Source organism: Sus scrofa, chromosome 1 (assembly GCF_054392235.1).
Source record: "Sus scrofa isolate SSC_HxYL_T2T_F1_AM1 chromosome 1, Sscrofa_HxYL_maternal_Yorkshire_Landrace_v2.0, whole genome shotgun sequence".
In the NCBI taxonomy this organism is placed as follows: Eukaryota; Metazoa; Chordata; class Mammalia; order Artiodactyla; family Suidae; genus Sus; species Sus scrofa.
Genome location: NC_139383.1, coordinates 129,987,446 through 130,001,920, shown reverse-complemented (window position 1 = coordinate 130,001,920; position 14,475 = coordinate 129,987,446). Strand labels below are relative to the sequence as shown.

The following is a 14,475-nucleotide window of genomic DNA, read 5'->3' as shown; positions in this document are numbered from 1 at the left end:
TAGTTGCCCTGGGTCCCTGAGGCAAACTGAGAGTTCAACAAGTGCCTGGTGAGCAGAAGGAGAATACACATAACTGCATGTGGGTCGTGCAGGTCCTTAGCACCACAGGCTGCATCTGTGAGTTAAGAGCTGTCGAAGTCCCTGGATCTCTCCTAGGAGTCAAGGCTAGCGGGGAACCAAGGAGCAGGGGCTTATAAGCCTGTAAACCTCAGGAGCGATGTGTGTCGAGCAGGCAGTCAGGACTTTGGGAGTGCCTGTCCGAAGGGGATCAGGCAAGAGGCAGTGACTGAAGTGCTCAGAGTGAATGGGGCTCCCCTCCTAATGTCAATCAGATGCGGGTGCTATGACTCTTGTAAGGAATCACGAAGGAGCAGGGGGATGAGGCAGGGAGAGTGGAGAAGAGGAAGGAGGGCTTCCCGCTTGTCTGCTTGACCAAATGGGGTCAAACAGGGAGCAGACGTGCTAGCTCAGGTGGTTTGGGCAAGTGTGAAACCCATGCGTTGTTCTCATGCCTGTGGTGTTCTTCCCGCAGGACTGCATCTGGCTCGTGGCTTGTTCGTTTGGGGCTATGTTCAGATGTCCTCTCCACAGAGGCCTTCCTGACCACCCTCTCCACAACAGCCTTGGCCTCCCACTGACCCCCCCCTTCACTTTCTGGCTCTTTTCTCTGTGGTGGTGTGTTTTTTTTTATCCCAGACACTTATTATTGCCTAATATATTACTAGTTTCCTGTCTGTCTCCCTACTTTTTGAAGGCAAGGACTTTGTCTTGTCCACTGCTCCATCCCCCAAAATGGGCATAAATAGGCATATAGTAGGCAATGGATACATATCAGCTGAATGAATGTATGAATGGATGGACACTGCTAGAAATCAAGTGAGGAGAAATTACATTAGGCTGATAACAGCCAGATGGAACGAACTCCCCTGATTAATGTTTCTTCTTTGTAGATGGTAGAGTTGCATGTATGTGTTTTAATACTTAGTGCTGTAAAATAGTGAGGAAAGCAGCTTTTTGAATGGGATGTCTTGCCAGGGTTGTTATAAATGCTATGTGACAAACTGTAGGAAACAACTTTTTAAAGTGCTTGGCACAGGAGTTCCTGTGATGGCGCAGTAGTTAACGAATCCAACTAGGAACCATGAGGTTGCGAGTTTGATCCCTGGCCATGCTCAGTGGGTTAAGGATCCGGCGTTGTCATGAGCTATGGTGTAGGTTGCAGACGTGGCTCGGATCCCGCGTTGCTGCGGCTCTGGCGTAGGCCGGTGGCTACAGCTCCGATTGGACCCCTAGCCTGGGAACCTCCATATGCTGTGGGTAGTGACCCTAGAAAAGGCAAAAAAAGGCAAATAAATAAACAAATAAATAAAGTGCTTGGCACAGAATAGATACTAAATCCGTGGTAGTTATCAGCATCATTTCTGCAGCATCAGCTCCCAATGATATTACAGAATCAAAGTTTTCATACTTATGTGGGTTTGAGAGAGAGGAGTGTTATTGTATGTATAATATATTGTATGTGTATGTTTAGATAGGCATAGATAATGCCTAAAATAAGGATTGGAAATGATTAAATATATAGGTTTGGTGGTAGGATGTATTTATGAACAAATACAATGATCACATTTGTTAGGTTTCCACTGTGGACAGTATCCTATTTGCTAGAGCAATAAGGAGAAACACAAGAAATAGAAGAGGGCCCCTGCAATGGATATACAAGATCCTGTTCGTGAACAAGGCAGACCTACCTGGAAGACATTTTAGGAAGACATTTTAGGGCTCCTTAGAAATGTTTAAAGAAGAGCAGTGTGCAAAAGAGCCTATCTTTACTTGAGTCCATTACCCTTCTTGTGTCCTGCTCAAGGAAGGGCAGAACGTCAAGTCAGGAGATGAAAGTTTCCATACCATCCAACGGGATCCCCAGGAAGAGGTTGTTAGAGGTGTCCAGCATGATGCGCCGCATGAGGGTCAACACGTCCACGTAGCCCAAGTCATTGCGGACCTCCTCCAGCTTGTCCAGGTGCTTGGTGATGGAATCGGCACAGACGGTCACCATGCGCACCAGGCCAGGGCCGGACAGAGCTGAAGGGTGCACATCAATCAGAGAGTGAGCTTCCTCCAGCTCCAGGGCACACAAGCACCATCAGAGGACTTTGGCTCTTTCTGTTTGGAGCTTAATTGGCCACACATTTTCGTTCGATAAGTGGGTGGAAAGTTTCATATTCTTCTTTCTACCTTTTCTACACTCTTCTAATTTCCTACTAGAATGTCTCCTATTTATGATTAAAAATGAATGGGAGTTCCTGTCCTGGCACAATGGTTAACGAATCCGACTAAGAACCATGAGGTTGCGGGTACAATCCCTGGCCTTGCTCAATGGGTTAAGGATCTGGCATTGCCGTGAGCTGTGGTGTAGGTTGCAGACACGGCTTGGATCCCGTGGTGCTGTGGCTCTGGTGTAGGTCGGCGGCTACAGCTCCAATTAGACCCCTACCCTGGGAACCTCCATGTGCCGTGGGAACAGCCCAAGAAATGGCAAAAAGACCAAAAAAAAAAAAAAAAAAAAGAATGGATTTAAAAAATAAAACTATTCAAAATTAAACAATTCTTCATTTGCTAATAAATCACTTATGGAAGTGCAAATAAGACATTTAGTAATTGTGGCCATAAATCACGAAACATTGATTTCCATGTTATTGTATACATTTCACTCTAAATAAAGTTTGGATTTGGCCAGGGAGATATTTATTTCATGTTTCATTGAGTGGCAGAATATTACTATAGAACTATTCAATTGGATCTTAGCTTTTTGATGTAAAGTGCTTCCGGTTTAATTGGAGGTTGTATGTGTAAAATGCTAGTCTTATAAATTACAAAATGTACCCTTAATTTCCATTTATCTTCAAACTATTTGCAGATTTATTGTTCATAATCAGTGCTGTAATACCTTTTTTTTTTTTTTTTTTTTTTTTTTTTTTTTGCTGTTGTTGGCTCAGCAGTCTTTCTCACAGAACTGTGAACTCGTTAGGGCTGTGATAACCTATTAGCTTTGTGTTTCAAATCCATAGTACATGGTGGTCTTTGATATATATTTGTTAAATAGAGGAACGAATGAAAGAGTGAATGAATAGATGAATAATGACTGAAACTAGGTAGAGTGAACTGGCTCTGAGCTCTCCTTTTGCTTGAATATTGACCATTGAGCAGCAATGGGTCCCTCTGGTATGTGGTCTGACATGAGAGTTTAACTCTCTTTAAGTCCTTTCTTTCCTTGTTCTAAGTTTCTTCAAGCTTTTAAAAGGAGTAATCTCTTTTTTAGGTCTTTCTCATTCAGACTTGCTGCTAAAGTCAGAGCCCTTCTTTAACTCAATTATCTAAAGTCAAGAGTCATTAAATAACACAGATCAGCTGTACTGTGGCAGGCCTGAAAGAAGACTTTGCCAATAAGAAAGGAGGTGTGGTGAGTGGTCCTAGACTCTAACCATTTCCATACATGTGTAAAACAGAGGTTGGGTTGGTAGCATACTTTGAGACTCTAGGAGGAGCTTGGCATATAGGAAAGGCCAGGATGCTGTTTCCTGGGTAACTATTACATCCACAACTGGGACAGATGTCTCCTGATGACTCAGCCCTTTGCATGGAAGGGTTGGCTTTGCTTACTAGCTGATGTATGATTTGTCTCTATGTCCAAGAGCTTGAAGCCACATCTTTTTTTTTTTTTTTTTTTTTTTTTTTTTTTGTCTTTTTGCTATTTCTTGGGCCACTCCTGCGGCATGTGGAGGTTCCCAGGCTAGGGGTCGAATTGGAGCTGTAGCCACCGGCCTATGCCAGAGCCACAGCAACACGAGTCTGAGCCGTGTCTGCAACCTACACCACAGCTCACGGCAACGCCGGATCCTTAACCCACTGAGCAAGGGCAGGGACCGAACCCGCAACCTCATGGTTCCTAGTCGGATTCGTTAACCACTGCGCCACGATGGGAACTCCCATTGAAGCCACATCTTAAACATATGTGCAGAATGCAGTATCATTGAAAGGACCACAGGCCAAGGTGTGGGTGGCCTCTAGACGCTGGAAAAAGCAAGGAAACACCTTCTTCCCTAGAGCCTCCAGAAAGGAACACAGCATTGCCAGTGCCTTGATTTTGGCCCCTTGAGACGCATGTCAGACTTTTGACCCACAAGCGTATAAGATCCTCAATGTGTGGTTTGAAGTCCCTAAGTCTGTGTCAGTTTGTGAGACAGCAGTAGGAAACTAGGACAGAGGAGGCTGTGATAGAGTTGTGCTGAGTCCTGGTGATGGGCAGCTCTGTGGAGGGGCCTCACCACTTGGCTGGGACAGGCATAGGTGTTCCCTTCTCATCAGCCACGCAGCAGCATCTAGGTTCCGTACAGAGGCTGGCTGGAGGAAAGACTATGCATGGAGTGTGGGCAGACCTGCAACCCATCTAGCAGCAGATTCCATCACTGACAAGATTTTCAGGCCATGACCATCTTCTTTGATGGTCATGTCAAAGATTGGTCACATTTATTCCCCAAAGGTTTCAGTTCTAGCAGCACATAGTAAAGAGGGAAATCACTAGATAAAGAGGCTTAGGATTTTGTCCCTGCTCATCCATTCTTCACTGTGTTGCCTGGGGGGAAAATCACAAGCTCCCTAGAAATGAATTTCCATAAGTATAAAACTCAGAGGCTGGACAAGATATAGCCTTTCTTAGTACTAAAATTCTCTAATATATTTGCAAATTGCTTTCTGTTACAACATCTGGGATGTCAGCCCATGATTCAACAAACATGTTTGCTATGTTAAATCAACTGTATGGCTGATACACTAAATTCTTAACTGAAGTGACCTTAAATGTATAGAGTGCCTGTATCTTCTTTCCATTCACTAAATTGTTTGTATACCAAGAGGAAGAAAATACTTTGAGGTAGTTAAGTATGTAGGGTCTGGGATTGTCTCCTGTGCTGCCATTTACTATTAGCGGAAACTTACTATTTCAAAACTGAGAAGCAGCAGGAACTAAAAATCATTTTTTTAAAATTACATCGAAATGTAAAAAGCAGAATGTGTCCAGACACTTGAATACCTTTCATAAAGTAAGTTCTAACGGCTTTCCAGAGGGCTGGATCATTATTAAATATGATGCCTTTCTCATACATGCCGATGCACTCCAACCCAGGTTTGCTGCCGAATCGGGATGTGTAGTGACTGTGCTTCATTACATGGAACACACTTGAGGACCTGCAGAGAAAACAAATCTTGGGGTTGATTTTTGGGGTCAGGAGAATTCAGCGTGATGAATTTGACTAGCAGGTGGTTCTTGTAGCAACTGCATGTTGATCTAAATATAATGCATACTCTCTAGTATTCAGATTAAACAAGCATTTGTGTTAGCAAAAGAGCCTCCCTCTACATTTCAAACATTTCTATCTTCTAGCTCTCTGTTTGATCATCACTTAAGCTAAAACACACACACACTCACTCACTTACTCTCACACACACACGTTATTTGTTACTTCCCCTTCTTCTTTAACTCCAGTTATCTAAAATATTACCTACCACAGTGGTCAGAGCTGCAAGGTTTCACAAAACTGAACCCTCCACACCATCTTAATTCTAAGAGCCTCTATTCCCCAAGCAGCCCTGCTCCAGATAGTGCCTCCCTGCACATCACCCTCAGAATTGGGAGATGCTGGTTAACCGAAGTCTTACCTCTTTACTTGGAAGCAGCAGTTCTACCCTGCACCTTCCACGCCCCCGAGTCTCTAATTGGCCCTGGCCCCTCGAGTGGGGTACCATTCAGGGACTGAAGGACATCTCCTGGACACCTGTGGCCCTGGGCTTGGTGGCAAGGCTGGGCCTGGAAGGGTCTCTGTGATGGCAGCAGTGGCTCCCTTGGGCTCTGCATCCAACATGATTCATCAGAGTCTGCAGGTTCACAGAATTCTCCAAGGACATAGGATGTGCAGAGCCTTTCGATAGGCCTTGACTTGGCAACCCTGGGAGTCTGGCAAAACCCAGGCTTCCTTGAACTCCTCTGTTCCTCTTCCACTGCTGTGCCCTCTCTCCCCACCCCCAGGCCCAGCCTTTAAGGGCTGGGATGGGCTTTGAGAGCAGCTAGGAAAGAGGAGACAGCCCCTCCCCACCCCTCTCCCCCTCTAGGACTTGCTTCCTGCCCCCAATCCTAGTGTGATTTGGGCCCGATAATGCAAAGCCTGTTAGAAAATAGTGTACAATCTAGCTGAAGAAGTTATGGGGCCTCCATATGTGAGGAAAATACTGTTTTTGTGGGACAGTGATACAGAATCTTCTGCAGAGAGACTCACTTTGTTGAGCAGATGTTTTACTATAATGCTTAGATGTTAGGCTATGGCATTGAAGGATATACAGATTATTTAAATAATTTGATAATTGAGAGGATAAATGGATGGTTATTCTCTTCAGGTTAAAAGGCAAATGGGTTTATTGGATGGTGACTTCAAAGAGCAGAAAGAAGAGATGAAAGAGCTGGGATGAGTGCATATTTATGAGGTTTTATGGAAGAGGGGACTCCAGGTTCATTGTTCAATAAAAGAGGGACTTTTTTGTCTGTGGGGAATTTAGGGAAGTTGAGAAGCAGGGCGGGAGGTATAAACTCCTCTTCATCTACCAACAGAAAGGTTAGGAACTGCTGCAGGTGACTGCATTTCTGTGGAAAGGGGCTGAGGTTCGTGCAGGGCCCAGATGGAAGAGGGCTCCCTGGGTGAAGGCTCAGTGGTGTCTGTGACCATGATGAGCACGGTCAGGAAACCACAAGTCCAGAAGGTCCTGAGTTAATAAGCCATGTGGTTAACTCTGCGTGGGAGTCAGAGGAGGGGGTGGGTATGAACACAGACGGGATGGGGTTTATCAGAACATAGAGAAGATAATAAGCAGGATGTGTGGTGTTTGTAGGTCCGTCGTTTTCATAAGTGCCAATATTTATACTGCAGAGGGAGATTGTCACAAACCCCACTTGCAGAAGTCAAACCAGATTATGTAAATGATACAGAGGAAAGTCAGTGCAGCGAGGAAACAAGGCAGACAGACCAGGGCAGAAGGAGGGGCAGGGGGTCACCTCGAATTCCTTACCCACAGTGTTGTCTGGTTATGGTGAGTGAGGGAGGGAAGAAGGGTCACGTCTCTGACACCTCCCTCCGAGGCGCAGGCTTTTTATCCATAACCTGGCAACGTCAGGTCTGGGACATGGAGCCCTGACCTGTCCCTGTGCTGCTGAGTAGACAGTAGGACCACAGAGTTTTTGCTCAGGCACAGACAAGGTCTCATGTGTCCTCCTCCCCCTTCCTGTGCTAACAAAGCTGTTCCAAGCACGTTACCAGACCTCCTCTGTGGGGCAGGATAACAGGCTCTTCAGATCACAGCGTTTATGTCACAGTATTTCTATGGGCTCCATATGGCCAAGTGCCAATTCCCCTTGAAGACACATAGGCATGGCAGAGTGACTTCCTCCCGTATGTGTATCTGCAACTCCCAAGAATTTCCACTCGAGTATATTCAAATTGAGAGCCATTTTTCTTGGCGATAATCAGCAAAAGGAAGCAGAGTTTGGGAATAAAAAGAGGGGCCGAGGGGTTGGCAGAGAAGGAATAGAGGTTTTCTGCAGTGCATCTGTGGGACTGGAGAAAGCCACCGCAGGGTGACCTCTCATGAGTCTGTGTTCCGGCCACGTGAACAGGGCAGGCCCCAGAACGTGGATAAAAGTTGCCCATCCTGTGTGGTCTGGTGAGGAGCTGCCATAGGCACGGCTGAAGTGATATAAGCCTTGACTTGGGGCTCGAGAGCCAAGCCAGTCAGGTCTGCTAGGGAAGTTAAAATAGGTATTCTAGAACCTTCCCACCTGAGGCTTGTTGATTATGCCATGTCTCCAAGACCAGAGTGGAGTTCAGAGACACAGATCATGACAATCCAAAGGGACCAAACATTTGAGCAGAGGAATAGGAAGACAACATGCTCATTCTTGCAGGAAAGGAAAATATATTCATAAATACGTCTTTGATTCTGCAAAGGAGGAAGAATCTGGACATTTTCCGTTGTGCAAGAGAGAGAAGATGGAAGGAATTGCACAGGGTTCCTTGTGCAATTCAATATGCATAATGTATTTCTGGTGCTAACTTTATTTTAGATGTTATTTTTTCTAATTTGGTGAACTTATTGTTTAAAATTTCATGTTTGACACAAGTGATTGGGTGTTTATTGTAGTGTTGGTTCTTTTTCTTCTCTTTCCAGTGAAATTTTATTTCTTAATTGCAAAGTCTCTTACTGTGGGGGTTTTCTGAACACTTAGCCCTCAGGATGGGAAGTGGCTGGTACAGTCTATGTAACTGGTTCCTACACTGGCCTAGAGTGGCCATCTTCTCACTTGATTCTCTCTCCATGTTGACACTTGGCTCCTAAAAGGATGACTTTGCCTTAATGAGATTGGTTAGCAATGCCTGTGAGAAACACATTCCTGTAGAAGACAGTGAGACAAAGAGTTCAGCTCTGGCTGCGTAGATTAGGCTTTGGGCTAAGAATTAGCCAAACCGTCACATTTGTGATGAATTCCAAAGTCCTATTTAAACTTTAAAAGAGAGCCCCTGAAATAATGTCAGTGCTGAGAAATGAAAATAGAATTATCATATGAATGAATGATTTACTTGATATCTGTTTCAGGAAGAAAAATCTATTTTCAAATCAAAATATTCTCTATTAAGTGAAATATACTCTTCATTTGATTCTAGATAATATTTATCAAACGATTCCAAGTTTCATCCAAGTTTTTCTCTTCCTAGCAACTATAAAATGAGAACAAAATTCCACATACTTCTGTGTACTCTTGGGAATTGATTTGACCGATATAAAGATACAATTTTGTCCTGTATAAAAACATCTTGCTTTAGAAAGAACTGAAATTATTATTAAATGGTTTCAGAACTCTAGATATTTTTACCTCCCCATTCCCCTCTCCCTAATCAAAGAAGAAAGTAATTTCTATACTCTTCATTCACAAACTTGTATCTACTAATTTTAAGTTATTAGAGGACAAGCAGAATACAATTTTCCTGCCCTGACCTTTAGAAGTTTTTCATATTTCATAAAATTCCTTGGCCTCTTTTCTTTTGAGGAATTACTCAAGAATTAAAAAACAAATCACAATCCAATAAAATGTTAAATAATGATTAAAACCAATGTGTCACTAGGGGGCGCCAAGATCTCAGTTATCCTGAATCAGAGACAGACTTGTCAGAGAACACAGCAGGAAATTCACAACTGATACAGGAAACAAAGTGTGACTGGCTGTGGAAGGCAGTTTAAAATGAGGTCCCTTATCAAAAGCAGACTGGCTTTATCTAACCAGAGTAAATCAGGAAAGTGAAGAAGGGAAAGTTGGTGAAGAACCAGGGACACCAGCCCAGAGCTCTCCTGATTTGCAGAGCAGCAGAGACCTTCTTCTCACAGCGAAGCAGGCCTATAACACCAGGTGAGGGAGAAGTTACACTGATTGATTGACTGGGAAAGGATTTTGCAGCATTGAGGAGAGACCAAGTGAGTCCCTAAGCTCAGAAAGGATGGTGGTGGTGTATGAGGTCTGATCCCTGGGGTCAGTATTCTTCTTTAAATGTGACTGAAATCAAAAGATATCTCCACACATAGCAAAGCTCTTGCCTCTTCAGAATGAAAAGGAGTCAGGAAATAAGTTCTTAGGTGGTTAGGAAGATGCCATCCTCCCATTCTGAGTTTAAAGAACTCCACACCTGAGGTCAGGTTCAAGAGTGATGAATACTAGAAATATGGGGGAGAGAATCAATGGAGTAATTGGTACCAAACATTTAAAAACACTTGCTTTGTGTAGACTTATCCTGTGCCTGTGATTTATACTCCATTGGTCCTACCACTTTTCCCTGTCCATTGCCCTCTAGTGTCCTCTCTTAACCAGCTTCTATACTGGGGTCACCGAAAGAGAGTAAGAAACTTGGTAACAGAGCTCTGACTGTAAACAACCTAACCTGATCAAATTTATCATCACTAATGTGGGACTGCCTTTCCTGGTCTCCTGCTGTGATGGAATATGAAGGTCCTACATCTAGGAGGAAAGTATTATTACATAATGTTAAAATGAATGTTAAAATGACATAATGTTAAAATGAATGGAATCAAACCTGTTGTTCAGTGTATAAGCAATACTGGGAATAGAAGAGTATGTTCAAAGACACTGTAATGAGACAATGAGAGAAATTTGGAATGTGGGACATGCTATAAGACACCTGACCTGGTCTTTTCAGAAGGTCAAGTTCATGAGAGCAAAATTGGGATGACTCCTCTTCTAACTTTCTTGTTCATTTGATCTTTTCTTACTAGAAAGCTGGCAAGATATTTTATTGTGAAACATTAAAATCACTCCCTTCAGTGTATCTTCAACTCCCTTACTTAGTCCTAGTTGGCTGGTAAAACCTCAACTGTTGCTCAGTCTAACTCTTACTCTGTCTTTGCACCTGGTAGCTGAATGGGGAAGGGCAAAAATCCATACATGCACACGTACACACACACACACACACACACACACACACACTCTCTCTCTCTCTCTCTCACACACACATACACTCACTGGCAGGTCTCAGTTAAATTACGTGGGCTCTCATTGTAGCTGGCAATTCTTCAGCATTTCTTGAGCCTACTCACTCTCACTTTTCTGGGTACTGTTATATCCTGCCTATTCTCTCTGCCACTGTTCCAATTCCTCACCTTTAATCTCAACCGAAAACTTTTTTTTCCTGCTTTACTGAGAAAACAAAAGCAACTAGAACCTCTGCAAGTCCAACCACCAGGATCTGTGCCCATCTTTCAACCTCCAACCCCCCCGTTCCTGTGGATGAACTTCTCTGTCCCTATTCAAGGCCAACTCCACTTGTCACCTGGGCCCCTGCACATCTCACCTGGCTTACCACTTCTTTCTCCTGCATCAACCGTTTTCATCTGTAATTCATCATTTCCCATCACACATGTTGTAATATCTCCTAACTTAAAAAACAAAACTCCTTGGACCAAACATCCCTTTCAGCTCTGTTCCATTTCTCTGCATCCTTTATAGCAAACTCCCTGGAAGAGTTGTCTATACCTGTTGCCTCTGATTCTTCTCCCTTTTTCTCTGCAGTGGTCAGACTTTGCTCCCACCACTCCACTGACACTGCTAAATGCAGTGTTCACATCTCTGTCCAGCAGGTGGCACTATCTGGGTGGTTGACAGTTCCATCCTCCCTGACATGCATTCCTCCCTGGCTTTCAGACCACCACACTCTCCTGGTTTTCCCTTTTCTGCATGAGCATCCTTCTCAGCCTCCTGTGCTAGTTTCTGACTGTAGTGGAAGTTCTGAAGGGTCAGACCTTCCTTCTCCACATCCCATTCAGTGGTAGTACGCAAGTCAAGTCAAAATATCTGACATGAGATCCTGGTTTCTCCCTATCCTAAAGTTGCTCCACCCATCTCCTCTTCTGTGCACAGCACATATTTACCTGATAATAGTGTGGACAACCACCCTAGTTTGCCTGGGACTGTCTCAGGTTTAATGTAAAAATCCACAATGTGGGAAACCCTCTAGTCCCAAGTAAACCAAGACTGTTGTTCTCTCTACCGATACCATATGTTTTACACTTTTATTGTTGGTATTTTAACACTGTAACAATGTATTTCTCTATAAGGGTAGGGATTTAGGATTGAGTTGTTATGATACCTGGTGTACGTAAGTTGTCAGTAAGTATTTGCTTACTTATGGAATGAAGAGCCAATAATGACTGACTATGTAGGTTAGGATCATCCGGTACTCAGTAGATAGTCAATTCTTAATTAATACATGCTTCAAAAATAAATGAATGAGTTTCCTATAAATTTATACCTGATTAAAACATGTACAAATACTATATCCCTTATTCGTAGGTAAACTGCTAACAGGTGCACCAATATGACCCTAATTAGTGTGTTAAGTGCTAATTCCCCTTCATGGATGCTACCCACATTCTTTTCTTGATAGTCATGCCAAACACTACGGTATACACATGACCTATAGTGTCATGCATAACGTCTATAGACCCTCATTACTTTGGAGCATCCCTCCCTGGGGGATCATGCCAACTTCATCTACAGATGACAGGCGGACCTTCCTCCAAAGCCCCCAGTTGCTCAGGCAGAGTCCCAGCAGCCCTCCTGCCTGACCTCCCTGCTGAAGTTCTGCAGCCTCCACCCCTCCAGGACTAAGCTGATTTGAAAAGTTGGGCCATAATCTCAGTGCAGTTGTAATGGCTACCGATGCCAAACTTTTCAAAAGAGAAACAACCTGGCAAAGTATTCAAAGAAAAAGAAAGAGCTCTCTGGGGTCCAGTGGGGTCTTCTCAAGAGGTACGGGTAGTTCTGGAAGGACTGAAGAGCAGGCAGGGGAAGGAGATGGGGACAAACACCTCCTATGCCTGGGGGAGTGCAGCCCTTAACAACAAAAGTGAGCAGCTCAGAGGCAATTAAAGGGAACACAGAGACTCCAACCAGAGAAAGCCAGCTGGGAGGACAGGGCAGGGAAGAGCTGGGGGAGCTGGGAGAGGGCACAGTGGGTTGTTGTCCACGTCCTCAGTGTGAATCAGTGCCGGACTCTGTCAGGGTCGCTAAGGTTGCTCTCCTGACTACAGTAGCAGTGTGGCCAGATGCCACCTGCGCTGTAATGCGGACCCTACTTCAGGAATTGCCTTTGGGGTTCCTGGGAATTTATCTGGTGATCTAAGCATCTGGTATCTAATAGCAGTTTCTGTTCTGTCCTCTGGTCCTTTGTCACGTGCTTCATTCTTCCCTCCAGGTCTAGGCTTGTGCTCCTACCACCTGAGCTGGATTTAGGGTATGAAAATAAGACAAAACCACCCCAACCTGCTCAGCTGTTTTCCCCAACCCCTGGGAAAGGCCCCCTGCCCTGGAAGCTTCTTCCCTTCTCTCCTCCCTCAAGCTCCTCAGCATGTGGGATTCACCTGGGGGGCTCTAAACACGGCTAATTCCTGGGTTCCGCCATGACTTTTTAAAAGGTGGGGTGTGGCCTGGGCAGGGGAATTTTGAACAGCTCCCTGGGTGACTTTAATGTGCAGCCAGGGTGAAAAGCACTGCTCTAGATCCTGAGCTTCAGGCATTAATCTTTTGGATAAATATCCTGTTGGTCCCCTTCACCTGTGTCTGAGGGCAGGAGGTGACAGAGGAGGCAGACCCTGACTTGAGGGTCTGGAGGGCAACTAGCTGTGCTGGTGATGAAAGAGCAGGTCTCACTCCCCAAGCCCAGTTATCATTGGTTCCACGACATTTTAAGAGTCTAGGCAGTTGTAAAAGTGAGGGAAGTAGTTCCTGTCGTGGCTCAGTGGTTAATGAATCTGACTAGGAACCATGAGGTTGCAGTTGCGGGTTTGATCCCTGGCCTCACTCAGTGGGTTAAGGATCCGGCGTTGTCATGAGCTATGGTGTAGGTTGCAGGCACTGCTCGGATCCCGAGCTGCTGTGGCTCTGGAGTAGGCCAGCGGCTACAGCTCCGATTGGACCCCTAGCCTAGGAACCTCCATATGCCGTGGGTGCAGCCCTAGAAAAAACAAAGACCAAAAAAAAAAAAAAAAAAAGTGAGTGACGTATTGATATTGAAAATAAGAATGTATCAAATGCACTTAAATTTGGCTGAGCCGAGCTCAGTAGACCAAGAGTAACTCTGGTCTCCTCATTAGAGCAGAGAATCTCAAAGTGGAGTGAGCCGCAATCACCTGGAGGGCTCGTGGAGACAGATCTCTGGGCCAGAACTTCTTCTTTAGGGGGTCAGAGTGCGACCTGAGGAAGGGCGTTTCTCACAAGGTCCCAGGTATGTGGATGCGGCTGGTCAGGGGACCACACTCTGAGAAGCCCTGTACTGGCGCGTTTTACTATGAATGCCAGTGACATGGCACTTCCACTGGAGCTATTTCTGCTTAGTTGTAGAAACATGGTCTGTCTTAGCTACTCTTCAAATTTTACAAATCCAAACTGAAAGAAATAGCGAAGAACCCAGGCAAAAGCTGAAGTGTGAGTTCGGTTCAAAAATAACATACTTGGATGGATAGAAACATTTGGAAGGATAACACATTGTCCTGCCCTGCTCCATCCTTTCATGGATTTCATTCAAAGAATTGGGCTTTGGGTTCACCATGTTTTTTTCAAAAACGACGTATATTATCATGGCCTGAAAAACTACTAGGTAGTTTCCAAATGCTTCACTTACTTCTGGGCAATGGTCTGTGTTATCAGAAGAAAAAAAAATTCTAAAATCAGTAGTATATCCCTACCTTTCTTAGTTTATAGGTAGTTTGTAGGTAAATCCTTGTCAGGGATTATACATATAAAAACATGTTAATGAGACACTTCGGCACATAACTTTGCTAAAAGTCTGGTAAAGATAGCTGAACGTCTATGAT

General features: G+C 44.4%; 1 protein-coding gene across 2 annotated transcripts in view; it reads right to left on the bottom strand.

Moving 5' to 3' along the window:
- The window catches only part of CYP19A2 (cytochrome P450 19A2), a 45,360-nt gene that overhangs the window by 17,513 nt on the left and 13,372 nt on the right, over positions 1-14,475 (bottom strand). For both annotated transcript variants that reach the window (XM_021083457.2, NM_214430.1), the window contains 2 exon segments: positions 5,090-5,244; positions 1,906-2,082 (listed from right to left, as the gene is read on the bottom strand). In XM_021083457.2, the coding sequence (XP_020939116.1) occupies positions 1,906-2,082; positions 5,090-5,244 (332 nt within the window).